Source organism: Tachysurus vachellii, chromosome 19 (assembly GCF_030014155.1).
Source record: "Tachysurus vachellii isolate PV-2020 chromosome 19, HZAU_Pvac_v1, whole genome shotgun sequence".
Lineage (NCBI taxonomy): Eukaryota > Metazoa > Chordata > Actinopteri > Siluriformes > Bagridae > Tachysurus > Tachysurus vachellii.
Window position 1 is genome coordinate 14,355,629 of NC_083478.1, and position 22,031 is coordinate 14,377,659.

The window sequence follows — 22,031 nt, forward strand, 5'->3', positions numbered from 1 at the left end:
TGAAGTTGGGAGCTCCTTGCTTCTCCATGCTGAAGCTTCTTTTGAGAAAAGTGCACCATTGTGGGTGGACTACTGGGAATGCAAATAGGACTAAGTGTATGGTACACTCACCATTTAACAGCTCAGTCCCTTTGAAGATATTTGCAAACTCCTTTATGACTCATACCATGTCCTGTGACTCATCCATTTGGTCATGTGTCTAGAACAAGCTTGAAAAGGCCAAAATCTATGTAGCTTCTTCGAACTAAACCTGGAGATGCTATTGTATTGACTGTCAGGTCATGACCATCAGACTATATTTGCAATTACATTGCAGGCCACATTTTTCACAGGCAAGGCATTAACCACCATAGCCAAATGGGGCAAGATGTCAGCTGCAGAGCCTTTTCTGTCAGACACCACTATCACACTTATAAGACTGGGCTCTAATTTTTTGTGCACCCTTTTTTAACATATAGAATGACACCCTTTGTCAAAATAGTTTAATTTAGAAAATAATTTGCAAACCTCACTTCATGGAGGCTACACAAAAACAATCATGAGACTTGGGTAGAGAGAAAAGTCTCTAGGGTGAGTTGAGATGCAAAAAGGTGAGATGGAGGTGAGGAGTGCTGTCTTCAGTGGTGTGCTCTGTGGTAATTGCTTCCACACAGGGCTAAGCAGCAATGAGGCAGAGCTCAGAAACTTCATGTAAAGAAAAGCATCTGTCAAAGCAACTGCCTCACCTTGATGTGTGAACTGTGCCTCTTCCTTCTCTCTCTGCTTCTGCTGGAGGGTGAGTGATTGCCTTCACTTTGATTGGCCACCCTCCATGTGTGCTTCTGTTGCCCCATCCTTTAGCCATATGCCTTCTTGCTTTATACAACATTAGGGTGTAGAAGTGGTGCTGTCCTTTCAGCACCCGGGCGGCAGTCATGTGAGGAGCATGTGTTAGCTATTTGGTCACATTATGCCCCCTGTCACTGGACTTTGGGGCCACAATGCATACCATCAAGACAGGCCATCTGTGTTGCCATGGTGTTCCCCTGCTCTGAAGAAGTCCTTCAAAGAAGGGAACAACTGAGCTATCAGGGCATAGATTGCACATCAGCCTGGCCTTCCAGTGTTCTTTAAGCATTGCCCAAGATGGTATAGGTTGTCCGACCTGGTAATGGAGTGGATCATGACCTCATCAATATAGGTGGCAAAGTGGTAAGCTGAAGGGTAGAAGCCAGTACCGTCATTGGGCTTTGGTTCTGCAAACTCTCCATGCTTGGCCAAAGAAATCGGTTATGCAACTTCTCCAATGTATTGTGAGCTACATGGTGGCCTCTCTGTTTTTTGAGCATTGGCATTAGTAATTGGTAATTAGAGCAGGGGACCACTAGCAGGTTGCAAAGTTGGCCCCAAGGCTCCTTATGGTGGTACAGCAGCCCCAATTGGATGAGAAAATAGTAGGTTAGGAGTCTCTGATCTGTACTCTGACCCATTTCGCCTGGCACACATGGTTCCAGCAGTGCCTCTGCCGGTCTTTGTCCCTTTGCCCACACCCAAAGCTCCCATCCCAGAAGACATGGTAAGGACCTAGGGTTAAAGCCTGGCCAGTCTCATACCAGTCTCATATCAGACCTGAATGAGCCATTCCACTGTCCAATTTCAAATCCTGACCTGTACAATAGTGACTTTATGGACATCACCACATACACACAAGACCAACTTCATCCCCATTAGCTTAAATGTTTGGGTTAGTCTCAGAGTCAAAGAGAGCTAAGGCTAGTCTGCCGTTGTGGGTCTGGCTGGTTCCTTTTGCTGCTTTTCCCTACTGATTTCCAAGGTGACCAGTATGCATTCCTTTTGATTCATTTATGGGATACTGGTCATAGCATTCCAGGATCTTCCCCTAGAGCATCTCATAGTCGGTGGCCTCCACTGGTATGAGCAAATAGTAAGCGAATTGGACCTCCCCAGAAAGTCATTGCAGCTGTTCTTCGCCCATTAATCAAGGAGGAAATGACCAATGAGTGCAAACATACACTATGCTATGTGACTATGCTTTTTATGTTCTTCTGCCCTAAGAACCATTTCAGAGAGGTTATTTGTTCTCATAGAAAATCATGCTATGAATGTTTAATGTTTTGATTATACATTTAGACTAATGTAACAGCTTTTGTATAGTTTTTAGTGAATGAAAATGCAGTTAGGTTAATGTAGCTAAAATTGTTACAGTTGTTAAGTATTGAATATACATTTTGGCTAATACAGGTAGAGCTCCCCTTTTTAGTTGTTAATGTACTATAATACATTTAGTCTAAAAAAGTTAGACTTGATTTGAGTAAAACGCTACTATTTTGGCATAATAAAGCTGTAAATGTTAACCACAGGCAGCAAGATTACATTTAAACAATCTGATCTTGACAGCCATTAGACCCACAGAAGTAAATACTTTTAATTTTTGTGGCAAGCACTCCTAATTGCATAGTGTGTGTTATTACTACCATGAATAATAACAAAGCCTTACTAAGGAGTAGAGATGACTGTTGAATTTTAACTTGTAATGCTCCTTCCTCACAACATTTGGAGGTGATTAGCAGCAAAAATTTCCAAATTGTGTAATATTAATTGATAAAAATCAAATGTGATATTGCCAAATGTGATATTGTGAGAGTTTGGGTATGTAACCATGTTTTGGAACAACCTCCCATTTTTTATATATTTATAATTTATATTTATATATATATAAATTAGAGGTTTGCAGGATCAGGACTGGATTTAAATTATCACAAATATTTTGACTCTTAGCAGTTATTAATTGGCTTAATCACTTAAAAAATGTTTTTTAAAATAATCATATCATCAAGTTTGATTAGTCAATGTTTAATGATTGCGGTTTAGGCTGTATGGAATAATCAATTTATCATTTAATTTCCATAATGAACAGTGATACTTAAAAGCATACAAATTACACAATAACTGAAAATGCAACCATTTTATTAACAAATATTCTTGAGGAAACAAAACAGCTCATCTTTATAAAAAACAACAATATACTGTATCATTCTGACGGAGTTGACAATGCATCAACAGTGTTGACACAAAACACAAACTTGTAAGAAACAGAAAAATATTTCATTCAAAAGGAACATTAACTGCTCACAAATATCATAACATTGCAAGATATGAAGACAACACATTATAAAACCAAGTTTTCATCTCATGGGAGTAGAGGAACTTTACAGGCAATAGAAAAAGAAATGAACCCCCTTTGTAAAGTCCACAACAGCTTCAAATATACGCTGCTTATAAAGTATATAAACTAATTCAAATCATCCATAGTCAAAATGACAGCTAAACCTTTAAAATATTGCTAAATGGTCATAAAAAAATGTAATATTTGACTTCTCAAGGCAGTCAATGGAGTTTAAACACCAGGCAACAGACAATTCAAGTGTTCCTCTTTCAAGTTTGTCTTTCAGTGATTTAATCTCTCTGGAGTGTCTTTTTTCTAGTTTTGAATCTTTCCCTTTCACCAGCAATTAGCTGTCTACTACTCCTTGGCTCCTCAAAACTGATGTCCAAATTACTCTGTGGTGGGGTGTCTAGATGCTTGCCTTCCTGTGCTTTGTTCTTGTGTTCTCTTGACTCTTTCTGTGCTTGTTTCCAAAACTTTCTCTTATACTCTTGTCTCTTTGTTCCAAATCAGTGATGTTTTTTATTTTGCCCTCCTTCACCCTATTTCCCCATCTTTCCCTCTCATTTCTCAGCAACTCTTCTTTCAGCTCAGGCTGGCTATAATTTTTTTCTCGCCTTCTTTTTTGATACTCCCTATTCCTTCTCTTTCGTTCCTCTACTGATAGCTTCTCCCTAGCCATTCTAGCCTGAAATGCATACCATTATGTGGTCAGTATACTTTTCTGATGGAAAAGCATAAGCTTCAAATTATGGGTAATCATAAGCAACACCTTGAACATATCAAGTACTCGAGAGGCTATGAAAATGAGATTCAATTCAAAACATAAGGCATTATGGCAATTGGTTGCAATGCAACATAAAACTGAGCAACAGTAATATCAAATGTTTGGTAAGTAATATAATTGAAGTAACCTACAATAAAATGAGGAATAATGCACATAATGGCATTTATCAACACCGTCTTAGAAAGAGTCAACACCGTCAGACACAAATCCTGATGGTGTTGACATGTGACCATGGAGTTGACAAAATAACAGGTTTCCACTCATAATAGATGTGGTTCTCACAAGAGCTATCTTGTTTATCATTCGATTCTTGTTACCTTTATACTTTACTTAAATTAAGCATTTATAACAGAAAATATCATACAAATCTTATATTACATTGTTTATGGTGTTGACACACTATGGTTGTGACATGCAAAGTATTAACAAGTAGGTATAAATTTAAAAGAATTTAAAAGAATAAGAATAAGAGCTAGAGTGGTCTCATGGCATTTGAAAGAACAAGGAGGTGATAAAGGAGTCCTCAGAGTTTTGGCTGCCCTCAATAATTCCTGATTTTTTTATTAAAAAAAAAAGGTCTGACGGTGTTGACAAAAACCCAGGACACAGGTTAAATTGTCACATTAAATCGTTACATTAAAATGAACTACCTATTTACCGTTACATGAAATGAACAACCTGGTAACTGTGCTATGTGTATGTTGTCAGTCAGTGTTAGACACATTTTGCAACTGTAAAATGTGTCTAAGATCAATGTATCAAAGTATATTACATAGAGACATATCTGAAGACATGGAGACCTTTTTGAACAAAGGGGCCCCTTGCATCCCTCAAAGGAAATTAGGAATAACTCCAAAATGGGACATTCATGAATCTTGGACAAGAGTATTACTGGACACTGATACCAACATCAGGCAAAACGTTTTAACAGAGTAATGACAGCAGGTGGTAGACAAGGGGATCTTGAAACAATTCAAAAGGAATCAAAAATCCTTTGTAGTAAACAGATTTGTAGTAAATGTATAAATAGTGGGATAATTTAATTAAGATTATGGTGATAATGATTAATGATCGGAGAAACCATGTAAACCTTTATAAATACAGGGCTCTCAAGTGTGACGCATTGAGTGTGACAGTCACTCATTTAGGTCTTTTGTCACGCACTCCCACCCCACATTGTATTTCTCATGCAGAAAAATCATTTATCATATATTTAATATGCTGTAGCGCCCAAAATGTATCTGTCCGCACCACCCTCTCTATGGAACCGGGCAGGAATCAAGTGCGTCTCCCCTGGAGTTCTTAGTTGAGCCTGACACTTAGCCAATCAAAAAAGAGGCTACACAATAGCCACTCAGAAAATAGCACTATTGTATCTATGTAAGATTTAACGCAACAACCAATAAAAAGAAAGCATATCATGGAATTGTTCACCATCATCCTCATTCACCCACAGAGAAAACTACTGGAGCTGCGAGCATCACTTTGAGCACAGAGTTTGTCATTTAAAATATGTCACTCTTGCCTGTCTTCAAAACTTGAGAGCCCTGTATCTATGCTTAAATGAAATATGTTAGGGCAGGTTTTTGTCAATCCACATACTTTTCAGAAACTTAATAAACCTACAGGAAATTAATTAACACACAGGATACATTATATTTCTCCCACTTGGTACTCCCGTCATGCTAGACTTCAAGCTTTTCTGGCCATATCTTTCTCTGTGTTTCAGCTAGAGGAATGATTTTTGGGACAAACCTTTATATAACATGTACTTTGGAAAGAGTATTTTGAATTTTTGACCAGGTCTATAATTTTCTGTATTCAAATTTTACACCTGTACATGTGCTTGAGACCAAAAATGTCCTTTAAGTAAATTAATTTATCTAAAAATATATCAGATTTATATATATATATATATATATATATATATATATATATATATATATATATATATATATATATATATATATTTAGTTTGTTGAATAAATCTGTTAATCAACCTCAGTTCTAATCAAAACTACTAAATAAATTTTTTTTGTTTTTTAATTATCAATTAAATTAATGACAAGTCTTGGATAGATCAAAGATTCCTAACAACATTGGCTTTTATGCATTGTTAGTTTTTTTTTCCCCATTTACATATTGTGGCCCCATTGGCCTCCATTATAAACACATTTTTTCACTGCATGGCCATGACACGAAAAAAACATGCATTCTTGCTTGTTTATAGTTCCCTCTGCTGGGAAGAGGTAAAATTTGTCATTTTACTCCATTACACAGGCCTGTAAAATAAAAGCCTTCTATGCGTTAATCAGCACAGAACAGTGTATTTCTGTGTGTGTGTGTGTGTGTGTGTGTGTGTGTGTGTGTGTGTGTTTGTCTGTATAAAATGCTTGTCTTCTCTATATGGTAAAGCAAGTTTAAAACTACCTTAAAATCTTTCAGTGATCCCTTTTTTCATGTTTTTCTATAAAAAAAATCTACTCCACATCAGATTCATGAACATAATTTATTATGAACCAAAATGAACTGAACAATTGTGCAAAAGAATGGAGGAATAACTAAAAACAAACTATTTAGTTTGTGTGCATGTGTGTGCCTGTGTGTGCTTGGGTTCAGTCTTTCCAGCAGGACTGGCAGTATGTAACCTGGTGCACTTTGCATACAGGAGTTCCACACCGGATGCAGGTGCCTACGGTCCTTTTTTTAACTTTTGGGCAAAACATGCACCTTCCTTTCTTCGTTCCTGCACTGCTGGTGCATGCTGGTGACTGCTGGTGGTTGTGGCTTAGAAAGGACTGCTGCAGACTGGATTTCTCTCGTTCAGTGCAACAAGAACTGGTGCACGAAGGAGGTGCTCTCTCCTCAGTACTGCGGCAAAGATGAGAGCATTTCGTAGCTTCTCTAGAAATAGCCTCCTTTTGTAGATATTATTCTGGTTATGTCCAACATGTTAAAAAGAAAGCACCTGTGGCCACCGATTGGTGCTCTGCTTGTAGCTGGAAGTGCCGACAAGCTACGAAGATAGAACTAGAAAACAATAAGTACAAATTTCAGATTTTAAAGCTGCACATCCCTTGCAGCGGTTGTAATCAGTGACAATCACTGGCTTTTTTCTTCAGCCCATCCGTCACTTCTGCCTGGCGGCGCTTCATACTGATAAGAGTTAGATTTCTACCCCGTTTACGAGCGTAACTCACAGACGTCCTTGTTTTTGTAAATGCAGAAAAAGAAGAGACTACCGGCTGACCTTTAATTTGTACCAGGCTGGGTGGCAGCTCTGGTTTGTTCCTCCTCACAGTCCCAACTAAGGCAATTTTTTTCTTGAGCAGCTCCTGAGCAAGTGAAAAAGATGTAAAAGAAATTGTCACTTCACAGTGTCGCCCTGGAGCCCTTCCACATTTCCAGGTCAAAGTACTTGCCCTAGCCCACCTCTGCTACATCACCTGCCTTTTCTATGTAAATGTTACATCTCCAGGCATATGATGTTGTGGCATCAGCAGTAACCCAGATTTTTAGTCCATATCTGTGTGGCTTTTTAGGCATGTGCTGGCAAAATCAGCATCTTCTGAAAGTTGCTCATCCACAGTGACCTCTCACCTGGGGTTGAATAACAGTGGAAGGTGATCAGTCCACTTCTCCCACAGTGATGTAATGGGGCAAGCTTGTCCTCCCTCTGATGAGCTGGTCTCCGCAGCATGTTATGAAAGTGCAGGGATCTGTTTATAAGATAGAACATTGTTATTGACATTGTGGTGCTGAAAATTGCATGCCCACAGTGATCATCCTACAGTGAGCATGTGGATTCCCCTCTTGACCTGTAAATGCCACCAAATATCAAGAAGCCCATGTATGCCCGGAGATCAGTGGTGTCCACCTCGGTCCAATTTTTTATGGTGCGATGCCCATGGAGGTTGGTATCCATCTCCTCTGTAAAAAATAAATTAGATGTGGACTCCACATCCACATCCTTGCAATAGCATACCAGTTTGGCCCTGGATTCACACCTCTTGCAGCCGGGGTAAAAAAGTTGTCAGAAACATTGTCAGAAACCATACTACTCCATTTCTGCTGATCCACCCTGATTCAGAATCCTCTGTATCTGTATGATGAAGCTGCCACAACAAACTCAGCATCTGACTCTCCTGAGTCAGTGGTGTCAGAAGTAGCTGTATCCTGCAGATCACTGGATGGGTCAGACTGCATTTCTGCCACTTCAGCTGTTTTAATTCTTCTCTTTTACCTCTCTGCATGGTGCTTGCTGCACTTCTCACCATCAAATAACAAATGATTAGCAGCAGAGCTTGCAAGTGTTTAAATAAACTTACCTTGTTTTTGTTTAGTCTGTACTTCTCACCATCAAAAGGCAGCAGGCACTCACTCTCTCTCTCTCTCTCTCTCTCTCTCTCTCTCTCTCTCTCACACACACACACACACCTCTGATTACTTCATATAACTCCATGTAAAAAAGCCTGAAATAAGCATTTTTGCACAGGTCTGTGAAATGGGTCAATGGCCCAATTTTTTGGTCAACAGTAAAAATTGTAGATTTTACCTCTTCCAAGCAGAAAGAACCATAAACAAACAGAAATGCATGTTTTTTCATGTCATGACTATGCAATCAAAAAACTTTTGTCAATGGAAAAACAGCCCTGATATGTAAATGATAATGTATATGAAATACATTATGAGGTACATTAAAATGTACAATTAAAATCTAATAAAAATTTTTATATTAAAAATGTGTGTATTTTTATGCAAATTTGTGACATCACTAATTAATTACTAAATAATAAAAAACATTTAAAAACAAATTGTAGTTTTGATTGGAACTGAGGTTGAATAACAGACTTATGCAAAAAAAATATATAAAAATATATCATATTAATATAAGTTTAAATTAGTGGACGTTTTTGGCCACGAACATCACAAAAGGGTAGTAAAGTGTCTAAAGTGTCCACAAGGGTTAATAAATCGTGTTTTTTAGCTATCTGTAAAGACACCCGTTTTCTGACATAAGAAACAGTTTCCTCACTGAGGTTTTATATTGTTCCCACTATTAAAGTGACCTCTTACAAGGTAAAATAACAGTCTAATACTTGAAATCTGTGACAAGTCTATAGAGCCTGTCAGGACCAAGTTCATGCTCTGCAACATGTATATGTATAAGTGCTTGTGTGCATATGACATGCTCTTTATGTCTGTCTGTCTGTGTCTGTCGGTTTGTTTGTCTGTCTGTCTGTGTCTGTCTCTCTCTCTCTCTCGCTCACACTAGTCACAGGTGTCAGTGAAAGCACAAAATTTAGTCATATTTGTGCCATCCACCTCCAGGGTTTGGGGTTCGATTCCCGCCTCCGCCTTGTGTGTGTGGAGTTTGCATGTTCTCCCCGTGCCTCGGGGGTTTCCTCTGGGTACTCAGGTTTCCTCCCCCGGGCCAAAGACATGCATGGTAGGTTGATTGGCATCTCTGGAAAAATTGTCCGTAGTGTGTGAGTGCATGAGTGAATGAGTGTGTGTGTGCCCTGCGATGGTTTGGCACTCCGTCCAGGGTGTATCCTGCCTTGATGCCCAATGACGCCTGAGATAGGCACTAGCTCCACGTGACCCGAGAATAGTTCGGATAAGCGGTAGAAAATGACTGACTGACTGACTGATTTGTGCCATCCAAGACACAATAGTCTACCACAATTGCTGAGAATATTTCTTAATTTAATTTAGTTTTAATATTCTGGTTTTTTTTTACTTTTTGATTAATTATATAGTGTGTCTATATATTTAATGTTCTCTTTCAGACTGAGACTACTGAGAGTTCTGTATGTAACTTAATGTATCACAAATTGAAAATGGAACTTAAGATAAAGCAGGCACCACAATCTTTCTATTAAACACACTTGTCAAAGACTGATTTATAAGAAGAGCTAAAAGGAAAGGACAATGATTTATCTGTGTAATGATCAAATCTTATCAATTTAGTTTTAATGAAATAATACCCTGGTAGTGTCAAAATGAAAAATAACTAGAATTTATGATTTGGACTCACAGGGATTGCGCAACACTCTGGTAACTCCTCACAGTGGTGCCTTTTCTTCTTGTTGCCTGTTCTCTCATTGGGGGAGGGACCTGAGGAAGAGTGCACATTGGAATAGTTAGTTCCTCTTTAAGGAACAAGTATAGCACAGGCTATTCCAGTCGACTGGAAAAAACACTAATAACTTTTCACCTCTCCTCACCTTTCACCCTTGAAAGTAACAGTAGCTTGATGATTTTTCAGGGGGTGATTGAGGTAAGGGAGGGCATTTTCTTCTAAATTGAAATGATACCCTGAATAACCTTAAAACTGCTCATAGGTTAGAAGCTGCCCATGGTACATGATAGACCACTGGTTGGCCAAACCAATAACACAACTCTCCACATACCAAGCACTGTTTAAATATAATTATTTATTCACTTATTTATGTGACTAGGAATTACTAGTCAGCAATGTCTAAGAATTAATTCCATGCAAAATTTAAAATATCAGATACAAAACTATTAAATTAAAACCATACAGTCCTATGCAAAAGTTTGGGAACCCCTGACAATTTCCATGATTTTCATTTATAAATATTTGGGTGTTTTGATCAGCAATTTCATTTTGATCTATCAAATAACTAATATTTCAGTAGTGAAATGAGGTTTATTGGATTAACAGAAAATGCGCAATATGCATCAAAACGAAATTAGACAGGTGCATAAATTTGGGCACCCCAACAGAAAAATCACATCAATATTTAGTAGAGCCTCCTTTAGCAAAATAACAGCCTCTAGTCGCTTGTAATAAGTGTCTGGATTCTGGATGAATGTATTTTGGACCATTCCTCCTTACAAAACATCTCCAGTTAGGTTTGATGGTTGCCGAGCATGGACAGACCGCTTCAAATCACCCCACAGATGTTCAATGATATTCATGTCTGGGGACTGGGATGGCCATTCCAGAACATTGTACTTGTTCCTCTGCATAAATGCCCGAGTAGATTTTGAGCAGTGTTTTGGGTTGTTGTCTTGTTGAAATATCCAGCCCGGCATAACATCAAACTTGTGACTGATTCCTCAACATTATTCTCAAGAATCTGCTGATATTGAGTGGAATCCATGCGACCCTCAACTTTAACCAGATTCCCAGTACCAGCACTGGCCACACAGGCCCACAGCATGATGGAACCTCCACCAAATTTTACTGTGGGTAGCAAGTGTTTTTCTTGGAATGCTGTGTTCTTTTGCCACCATGCATAACGTCTCTTGTTATGACCAAATAACTCAATCCTTGTTTCATCACTCCACAACTGTGTCTGTGGTCTTCCATTTCCTCACTATGTTCCTCACAGTGGACACTGACAGCTTATATCTCTGCAATAACTTTTTGTAGCCTTCCCCTAAACCCTAATGTTGAACAATCTTTGTTTTCAGGTCATTTGAGAGTTGTTTGGAGGCCTCCATGTTGCCACTTTTCAGAGGAGAGTCAAAGAGAACAACAACTTGCAATTGGCCACCTTAAATACCTTTTCACATGATTGGATGCACCTGTCTGTGAATTTCAAAGCTTAATGAGCTCACCAAACCAATTGTGTGTTCCAATTAATCAGTGCTAAGTAGTTACAGGTATTCAAATACCTGTAAAAAATGGCAAGGGTGCCCAAATTTACAGTATGCACCTGTCTAATTTCGTTTTGATGCATATTGCACATTTTCTGTTAATCCAATAAACCTCATTTCACTACTGAAATATTACTGTGTCCTTCAGTTATTTGATAGATCAAAATGAAATTGCTGATCCAAACACCCAAATATTTATAAATGAAAATCATGGAAATTCAGGAACAAATAAGAAGGAAAGTAATTGAGATCTATCAGCCTGGACAAGTTTATAAAGCCATTTCTAAAGCTTTGGGACTTCAGCAAACCATGGTGAGAGCCACTGTCCACAAATGGCGAAAACATGGAATGGCCCAACCAAAGTTACCCCAAGAGTGCAGCGATGACTCATCCAAAATGTGACAAAAGACCCCATAACAACATCAAAAGTACTGCAGGCCTCACTTGCCTAAGTTAAGATCAGTTTTAATGACTGCACCATAAGAAGGGCAGAGTTCCAAGACGAAAACCACTGCTGACCAAAAAGAACATAAAGGCTTGTCTCAGATTTGCCAGAAAACATCTTGATGATCCCCAAGAATTTTGGGAAAATACTCTGTGGACTGACAAGACAAAAGTTTAACTTTTTAGAAGGTGTGTATCCCATAAAATCTGGTGTAAAAGTAACACTGCATTTCAGAAAAAGAACTTCATACCAACAGTAAAATATGGTGGCGGTCGTGTGATGGACTGGGGCTGTTTTGTGCTTCAGGACCTGGAAGACTTGCTGTGATAAATGAAACCATGGATTCTGCTGTCTACCAAAAAATCCTGAAGGACAATGTGCGGCCATCTGTTCAAGACCTCAAGTTGAAGTGAAATTGGGTTCTGAAGCTGGACATTGATCCAAAACACACAAGCAAGTCCACCTCTGAATTGCTGAAGAAAAACAAAATGAAGACCTAGTGGCCTAGTCAAAGTCCTGACCTGAGTCCTTTTGAGATGATGTGCCATGACCTTTAAAAGGCAGTTCATGCTTGAAAAACCCAACAATGTGGCTGAATTACAACAATTCTGCAAAGATTCCTCCACGGCGCTGTAACAGATTCACTGCAAGTTATCGCAAACGCTTGATTGCAGTTCTTGCTGCTAAGGGTGTGGGCCACCCTTAGCTGCTTACATGCAGCCACACCCACAAGTTACACCCACAAGTTATTAGGTTTAGGGGCAAGCTCTTTTTCACACAGAGCCATGTAGGTTTGGATTTTGTTTTCCCTTGATAAAAACCTTCAATTATCTTGGATCGCAAGACCCTATTGGATCGCAAGACCCTACAGAGGATAGTGAGGACAGCTGAGAAGATCATCGTAGTCTCTCTTCCCTCTATCATGGATATTTACACCACACACTGCATCCACAAAGCCAACAGCCCACTCACCCCCCACACATACACCTCACCCTCCTGTCATCTGGAAAAAGGTACCAAAGCATTCAGGCCCTTGCAAACAGACTGTGCAACAGTATCTTTCCACAAGCCATCACACACACACACACACACACACACACACACACAAACACACACACAACTGTGTGAACTGCACAGAATTGTACGAAATCAAATCGCTCAATTAACTGCTTCGAACACTACATTTCACTACATAGGGATGTAAGAGGAAGTGTAAACAATAATGTTCTAATGTTTGTCTCTCAGAGGCTGGTCCTGACAGTAAAGCTCCCCAAAGCTGCACCCCTCAAAGCACCCTGGATGCTGCCTCACATCTACCCCGTGCTGCCTGGGAGCTTCAAAGCCCCAAGCACCCTGCAGACCACACAATTATCACTCTACTTTCACCCTAACCTTGGCCACTGTAAATAAAAGAGCACTTTTCACCAATTTTTGGTCTGTCTTTGTTCTGCCCGCCACAGCTGTGAGTCGCTAAAATATGTAAGCAACATCTTTTTTGCATTATTGCCATGAAGGAACACTATGTATTGATTATTTATGCATCAATAAGACTGCAGTAAACTGCAGTTAAAAATATACAGTACTATGCAAAAGTTTTAGCCATCCTTTTTTTGTTTTACTAATTTAATATTAATACTAAGTTCATTTTATATATTTATTTGATGGGTTCTGCATTACTGTGTCAGTAGAAAAACATTTTAGAATTTCATTTGTTCAGCCTGGTCAGTGGTTTTACTGTCGCTGTTACTTATCTAAGCAATGGGAAGCTAAAAGTGTCCTATTTTTCCCATAGAATTCCATTCAACATTTGGAGGTTTATAACTTTATAAAAGCTTTTAAGCTACTTCAAATCAAGGTTTAAATTTTCAAACCTAACAGACTTGAATTTTCCCACAGTGGTTGTTCGAATATCCCAAAAAATCATAGAATCAGCTCTCACACACTCATCTAGCCACAATCATTACCTACCATTACTCCACCATATCTATCTATCTACGGTATCTATCTATATACAAACACTCTCTATCCACACATTTCTAGTATTGCCAATATTGGGCTGAATCCAAAAATTACTGTAATATATATATGTAACATATCAAAGCACCAGCCACCAAAAATAGGTGGAATTAAAATATGACCACAACATGGACATTTCAAAACACTCTACACAATCAGCAGAACTGTGATGTCTATTCTGGTGACATGATGGAAAAAACATGGCCACAACATACACATGACATATCTAAACTTTGTTGCGAAACTTTGTTTGCGAGTGTTCTGCTTATGTCACATGATATCACATGAACCCCAAACCTAAAAAAAATTGAAGCGCAAAAATTCCCTAACATACACATGTGGTATCAAAACTCTCAACACAATAAGGAGAACTGAACTGTGTATATTCTGGCAATGTCATAAGCTTGTATCCACTCACATCCAAAAGTATTGGCACCCGACTATCTACATGCACGAAAACCCCCCAATATAAGTGTAAGCAAAGCTTGCTTAAATACACATCAATTAAAGCTAAGGGCAACATTCTTGGCAGTAGAAATGGCTGAACTCATTCAAAATTTGTTGTATATAACTCTAAATGTTGTAGAATACTATATTGACAGTAAAGTAGTATTGGGTATATTCCTAACCAAACCAAATGGTATATTCCTAACCAAACCAAATGTATATTTGAGTATATTAGGAGATCAACAAGGCAAGAAGAGTACCATCATGTTTCCACAGATCAAAAACCTGCAACACATAAAACCTGAAACATATTCCACATGGCTTTCTGGGCTTTTCTTCCTCATCCTGATTCAAAACATCTTGAAGACAACCTGTCAGATGTTTAGTCAAGTCAAGTCAAGAAGTCAAGAAGCTTTTATTGTCATTTCAACCATATATAGCTGTTGCAGTACATAGTGAAATGAGACAACGTTTCTCCAGGATCAAGGTGCTACATAGAAACAAAGACAGGGCTAAAGACTTGTAAGTAGTCTTAGCCACATAAAGTGTAACTGTGCAACCTGGTGCAAACAGTGCAGGACAAGACAAACAAGACAGACAAGACAGTGCAGGACAAAAGACAGTGCAGGACAAGAGACAGTGCAGGACCAGACAGTGCAGGACCAGACAGTGCAGGACAAGACAGTGCAGGACAAAGACAGTGCAGACACAAGTTACAAGACAATACAAAAAGTACAAAAAATGCAGTACACAAAAGACAATAAATAGTAAACAGTCACAGAAACAGCGCCGACCGACCAGTGTTAATACTGTATGTGTTAATATAGTATGTGCGAAATGGCTGAGATATTGTACAGTATGTGCAAAAACGGCTGAAAAAAAAAACGGCTGAGAAAACTAAAATGGCCACCATGACCTCTAACCTAAGGCACATGATGCATCTCTCTCACTCACTCATCTTCTACCGCTTATCCGAACTACCTCGGGTCACGGGGAGCCTGTGCCTATCTCAGGCGTCATCGGGCATCAAGGCAGGATACACACTGGACGGAGTGCCAACCCATCACAGGGCACACACACACACTCACACACACACACACACACTCATTCACTCACTCACTCAGGGGTTAAGACAACCTGTCAGATGTTCTATAACCATACAGATCAGACACCTCATTACTTTCCTGTTAAACCCGGTTTACATCGCTTTGAGTTCTTCTCAGCTATAACCAATTTAATACACATCATACCTTAATTCAGACTCAAAAATGAGTAAGCAAGTACCTAAAAAAGGTTTCACAAGCCAAACCTCCGAGAGGTTTTACAAGCCAAAATTTTGATAGCACAACATATCTACTAGTGTTAAGTTTGCTCGCCTTTATGAAGGGAAGGAAATAAAAAGAAGAACAAAAAAACTAATATTCTAAAGAACTGTTGTATTCCTGATAGTGGTATTTTATTTTGATTTAATTTATTAAGATGCACCATGTGGGGGGGCACGGTGGCTTAGTGGTTAGTACGTTCACCTCACACCTCCAGGGTCGGGGTTCGATTCCCGCCTCCACCTTGTGTGTGTGGAGTTTGCATGTTCTCCCTGTGCCTCGGGGGTTTCCTCCGGGTACTCCGGTTTCCTCCCCCCGGTCCAAAGACATGCATGGTAGGTTGATTGGCAGCTCTGGAAAATTGTCCGTAGTGTGTGATTGTGTGAGTGAATGAGTGTGTGTGTGTGCCCTGTGATGGGTTGGCACTCCGTCCAGTGTGTATCCTGCCTTGATGCCCGATGACGCCTGAGATAGGCACAGGCTCCCCGTGACCCGAGGTAGTTCGGATAAGCGGTAGAAGATGAGTGAGTGAGAGAGATGCATCATGTGCCTTAGGTTAGAGGTCATGGTGGCCATTTTAGTTTTCTCATTTAATTTAATTTAATTTAATTTAATTTCATAAACACAATCACACAGCAGCAGATTTGTTTATTTCAGAAAAACTGTGTTCTTCTGTTTTTTTAGGCCAAAGAGGCACTCATCTGAAAATATATTTGTTTATTAATTATCCTGTATGTTAAATAAGGATTATTTCATGGTTTTTAAAACCTTATGATGTCCTTTTTTTCGTAGATGGTATCTTTCTTTTATATAAACACTGAATACTGTATGACGTATGTCATAGTAGTTCAAGATATGCATGAAAGGAGTATGACAGCAGTAAGATGTGTCATAGGTCAGACAGAGGAGTTCAAGGTGGAGGTGGGGCTACATCAAGGATCTGTTTAGAGTCCCTTCTTGTTTGCTATGGTGATGGACAGGTTGACAGATGAGGTCAGATAGGAATGGTCGTGGACAATGATGTTTGCGGATGACATTGATCTGTAGTGAGAGTAGGGAGCAGATTGAGGAAAACCTAGAAAGGTAGAGCTTTGCTCTGGAAAGAAGAGGAATGAAAGTCAGTCGCAGTAAGACAGAATGCATGTGTATGAATGAGAGGGAGGGAAGTAGAACAGTGAGGTTACAGGGGGCAGTATTTAAGTATTTGGGGTCAACCGTACTGTGTGACAGGGAGTATGGAAAAGAGGTGAAGAGGCACATACAGGTGGGTTGGAGTGGGAGGAGAAAAGTGTCAGGAGTGTCAGCAAGAATCATAGAAAAGTTGTCAAAGAGGAGATATATTGATGTGTTGAAAGAGGGTATGAACATAATTGGTACGAGAGTAGAGGATGCCGAGGATAGAGTTAGGTGGAAACAGAAGATTCGATGTGGCGACCCCTAACAGGAAAAGCCGAAAGAAGAAGATATAAACACTGAATTGTTTCTTTCTTTAAAATTCCCTTATTATTACGTATGTACTTTTTGTGTTTTCTTTTTAAATGTGACTTCAAAATAAAAGAGCAAAAAAGAATTCTTTTAGTTTTTTCCTTTTTCCTTTAACCCTCATCCTGTTTGAGTAGCTGTCGAGGTGAAACCTACCTGCATCAGGCACAGAATAGCACTTTAACACTTTTAAACGAGGCAGAAGTGTCTGAAGATGAACCACAGCAAGATTTTAGCATAAATTTTACTAACAATTTACTTAGATAAAACTGTAATGTGTTATGTGTAATGTTCATTTCTTAAGACAAAGTGTTATACTAGATATAACACACCCATGTGCTTGGCAAGCCGCTTTTACAATAATCTAACTATTCTTTATTAACAATGCAACTCAGCATTGTTGGTAGCAACATTGTCTTTTTGGTAGCGGCATAATGAATTCAGAAGTCTACACAAACATTCTATCTGTCAATTTGCAAAGAAATGTTTCTCAATTGGAGGAACATAATCATGCAACAAGACAATGAACCATACTACAGTGATACCTCAAGATACAAGTGCTTTGACATACAAATTTTTGATTCGACCAAATTTTTTCCTTAAGATACGAACAAATTTTTGAGATACGAGCATCCGAGCCGCCGCCACCGAAACAAGGATCCCCAACAACCATGTGTGCTCTGTTTCCCCCGCCTCAGCTTCCCGCGTCTCACTAGGTTAAAGCCGCCTTTCCACTGTACACGACAAACAACGGCCTATAAACCGGAAGTCATTCATTTCCTATGGAGACTCGCAAAGGGGCTACGTGAGGCGCCGACCATCTGCGGATCCGTAATTTTCTGATCCGTTTTAAGCGTCGGATCCGTTAAAAAATTTTAACTAGACCGCATCTGATATGCTGACCAGACAGGTTTTTATTAAAACTACCGGCAGATGTTAGTGAGGAAAGAGTGACAAAAAAGGCAAAAACAAGTGAAGAGAAAAGCGATGAAGAAAATTAAGCAAAATTAATGTAAAGAAAACAGAAATTGTAGCAATTAAGTTCAGTTAAGTTCGTTAATTTTAGTGAAGTTTAGTTAAGTTCCATTTAAGTGTAAAGTAGCATTAAGAGTGTACAGTAGCGAGTAAGTGAACGAAAGTGAAAGTATAATTCCTCCTAACTCCTCCGCCTGTTTACTCCTCCCTCAACCTCTGTGCGCATCTTCCGTAAAGTAAAACCAGTTTATTTTTTTAACATTCTCTTTTATTACTGTTTGTTTTTATACAATATTTGTCATTTATAAATACAGGTACTGTACATTTTTCACATTCAAAACACATAAACAAAACAACTGGAGTGGAATTTTCAATTAATTTAAATGGGGAAAATTGCTTTGAGATACAAGCAATTTGAGATACGAGCAAGGTCACGGAACAAATTAAACTCGTATCTCGAGGTATTACTGTATATTGATATTGATATGTATTGATATATAAATTAAAGACAAAATTTCTCCATTTATTACTTGTATATATTATGCAATTTTATTCTTTAATTTATATATCAATACATATCAATACATATCAATATCAATATACAGTAATACCTCGAGATACGAGCAAGGTCACGGAACAAATTAAACTCGTATCTCAAGGTATTACTGTATATTGATATTGATATGTATTGATATGTATTGATATATAAATTAAAGAAAAAATTGCATAATATATACAAGTAATAAATGGAGAAATATTACATCCACATCCATTATATTTTCTTTTTGTGTTTGTTCAGGTCTCTATTATCCTAAATATATGAGTTAAGATGTATGAAGTGTGTGTGCTAACTCTGTAAACTTGTGTGAATTAACTACATGACTAAGCGTAATGGCAGTAGAATACTCTAACACATTGTCAGTGAGGCCAGTGTAGTGAGTGAATTATTGAAATTATTGAAAATGCAACTGAGTTGTGGGTTAAAGAGGAGTTATCATAGCTGGAAAACAATTATGGTGCATGGATGAAATCAAGCATGCAGTGTCACTTGAAAGTTTGTAAACCCCTTAGAAATTCCTATATTTCTGCATAAATATGACCCAAAACATCATCAGTTTTTCAAACAAGTCCTAAAAGAAGAGATTTAAGCACTTATGTTAGAGATTTAAGCACTTATGTTAGAGATTTAAGCACTTATGTACGTCGCTCTGGATAAGGGCGTCTGCCAAATGCTGTAAATGTAAATGTAAATGTAAGAAAACAAAGTGGACAGAATCAAATAAATGAGCCAACAATATTATACTTCATTTAATTATTGAGAAAAAATATCCAGCATAACATATCTGTGAATTGCAAAAGTATGTGAACCTTTGCTTTCAGTAGCTGTTGTAAGCCCTTGTGGAGCAGTTGTCCTAACCTAAACTGCTTGCTTCAGGTTCTTCCACATTTTTTCTTTTAGATTAAAGTCAGGACATTGGCTTGGCCATTCTAAAACTTGGTCTTGGTGTATGATCTATTTTTTCCTGAGATTCAGTTCATGGACATATGCCTTAACATTTTGAGTTCACTTAATTCATTCTGAATTAATTATTATGTGGTCAACATCATTGATGGAATCCACCACCATGTTTCACAGAGGGTATAAGGGTCTTATGTTGAAATACAGTATTTTTCTTTCTCTAAAAACAATGCTTCTCATTTTAAAACAAAAAGATTTATTTTGGCCTCATTCCTCCACAAATTATTTTTCCAATATTCCTCTGGCTTGTCCATGTGATCTTTAGCAAACTTCATGAGCAACAATGTTCTTTTTGGAGAGTTGTGGCTTTCTCGTTGCAAGGTTGTCCAGTGTTCACCTGATGGAAGACGCATGAACATTAACATTAGCCAAAGTGAAAGAGGCCTTTAGTTGCTTAGAAGTGACCCTGTATTCCTTTATGACCCAACAGACTATTACATGTCTTGCTTTTGGAGAGATCTTTGTTGTTTTAAAACTTCTGGGAATGTACCAATGGTCTTAAATTTCCTCCATTTGTGTCTATATATACAGAATCTATATGACTGAGTCAAAACTCTTAAGAGAGGATTTAGTAACCTTTTTGTGATAATAATTGTATAAAACAATCTTTTCATGTTGCAGACTTTCTGTATAGAGCACATTGTTCTTTCGCTCTCACACACACATACCAACACACACACCCACTACACCCTAACTCTTCTTGTACGACTTTCCTGCTTTTCCTAATAAACTTTGGAACTTCTCTTTGAAAGACTGACGCGTGTGTGTTTCATTGAGATTTCTCCAGGCTCTTGTGGAGAACGGAAATCGAGCAGAGGTTTGAGATGCTGAATTTTAGGTTATCCTGCCCAGGCGGCAGATGAAAAGAGGGTTACCCTGTCCAGGCGACAGATGAGAATTCCTTACACTTTTCTAGCCTGATTTTATTCTAGCAACGATAACTCTTTTTCTGAAGTCCTCAGAAATCTCCAATGTTTTTGCAACGATCCTCTACCACAAACACACGTCATGAATATCAGACTTTGATATGTCTCTGTTTTTTAAATAAAATAGGACACTCATGGGGACCTGATTGTCACCTCATGAAAACAGATAGACTCTGATTTGACCTTGAAATTAAGTACTTAATTTTCACATGCCTTTGCCTCTCACAGATATATAATATTATATTTTCCTGAATAAAAAAATTACCAAGTATCTTGTTTGATGATTTTTTTTGGTCATATTTATGCAGAAATACAGACATTTCTATAGGGTTCGCAAACTTTCAAGTGACACTGTAAAAGAAAAAATCCACCATCAGTAAGCAGAATAAAGACAAAAACAATGATTGTTCCATCACATATACGCCAAAACAAAGAGATACAGACAGAAAGTTCAAAGAAAGCATAATTCACCTCTCAAATGCTTATAAGATCGCAAGTCCTAAATGAGAAACAGTAGGAATCCATGGTGTCACTGGCCTGATGCACCTCTAGCACATGAGACATACAAGCAAAAAGATTGTGTAATATTGATTGCTCTAGAAAACCCTAAGAAGAAGAAAGACTTTATTGTAGAAAACCTTGTCACATTATAAACAATTCAGATATAAAAATAAAGATTTTGAAAAAACAGAGAATTACAGAGAATCTTTAGAGACCTCTTCCCTCAGGTATTTACCGCAAGTTTTATGTCTGTGTTTAAATTAAACTGTTTAAATTTCTCTTTTTCCTAATTATTTTGCGCTGATGCTTCAGTTTGTTAAATTTTATATTTTACTATCACAGTTAATTTTCTTTTATTTTTAAGGAGATGCTCTTTTTCTGTCTTCAAACAGCAAGCAGATTAATATACAGCTCACATTCAATCAAAGAAGGTACATAATCATTAAATATGGCAAACATTCAGCTTGTACTGTGTGTGAGCTGCAGAATGTTCAGTAATTCTTCCTCCATCATTAGCTCTTATTTTACTTGTTAAGAGTATGTTAGTTAGCGCTCTGATGGAATAGAGGTATGCATCCAGATGCTAGAGAGGGTTAGCGACAGCAAGAGTAGTTTAGTGACTGTAGGGGAAATTCTGCATGCCTTAGGTGGAGTTAGTAACCCAGTCATCACCCAGTTCACAATAGACAATAGTGTTTCCCAAGCTAAATAAAAATGCAGAACTGGCAACTGGGGATGCAACCACCTTGATCTGAGAGTCATTATTCCGGTGAGGAGGGGGTGCTGCTGTGGGTGTTCTTACAGAATCCCCAA

General features: G+C 38.3%; 1 protein-coding gene across 8 annotated transcripts in view; it reads right to left on the minus strand.

The window, feature by feature from the left end:
* Positions 1-22,031, minus strand: part of znf512b (zinc finger protein 512B) — a 92,538-nt gene that overhangs the window by 42,609 nt on the left and 27,898 nt on the right. For all 8 annotated transcript variants that reach the window (XM_060893658.1, XM_060893659.1, XM_060893657.1 and 5 more), the window contains one exon: positions 9,994-10,073. In XM_060893658.1, coding sequence (XP_060749641.1) covers positions 9,994-10,073 — 80 coding nt within the window. The remainder of the gene's footprint in view (positions 1-9,993; positions 10,074-22,031) is intronic.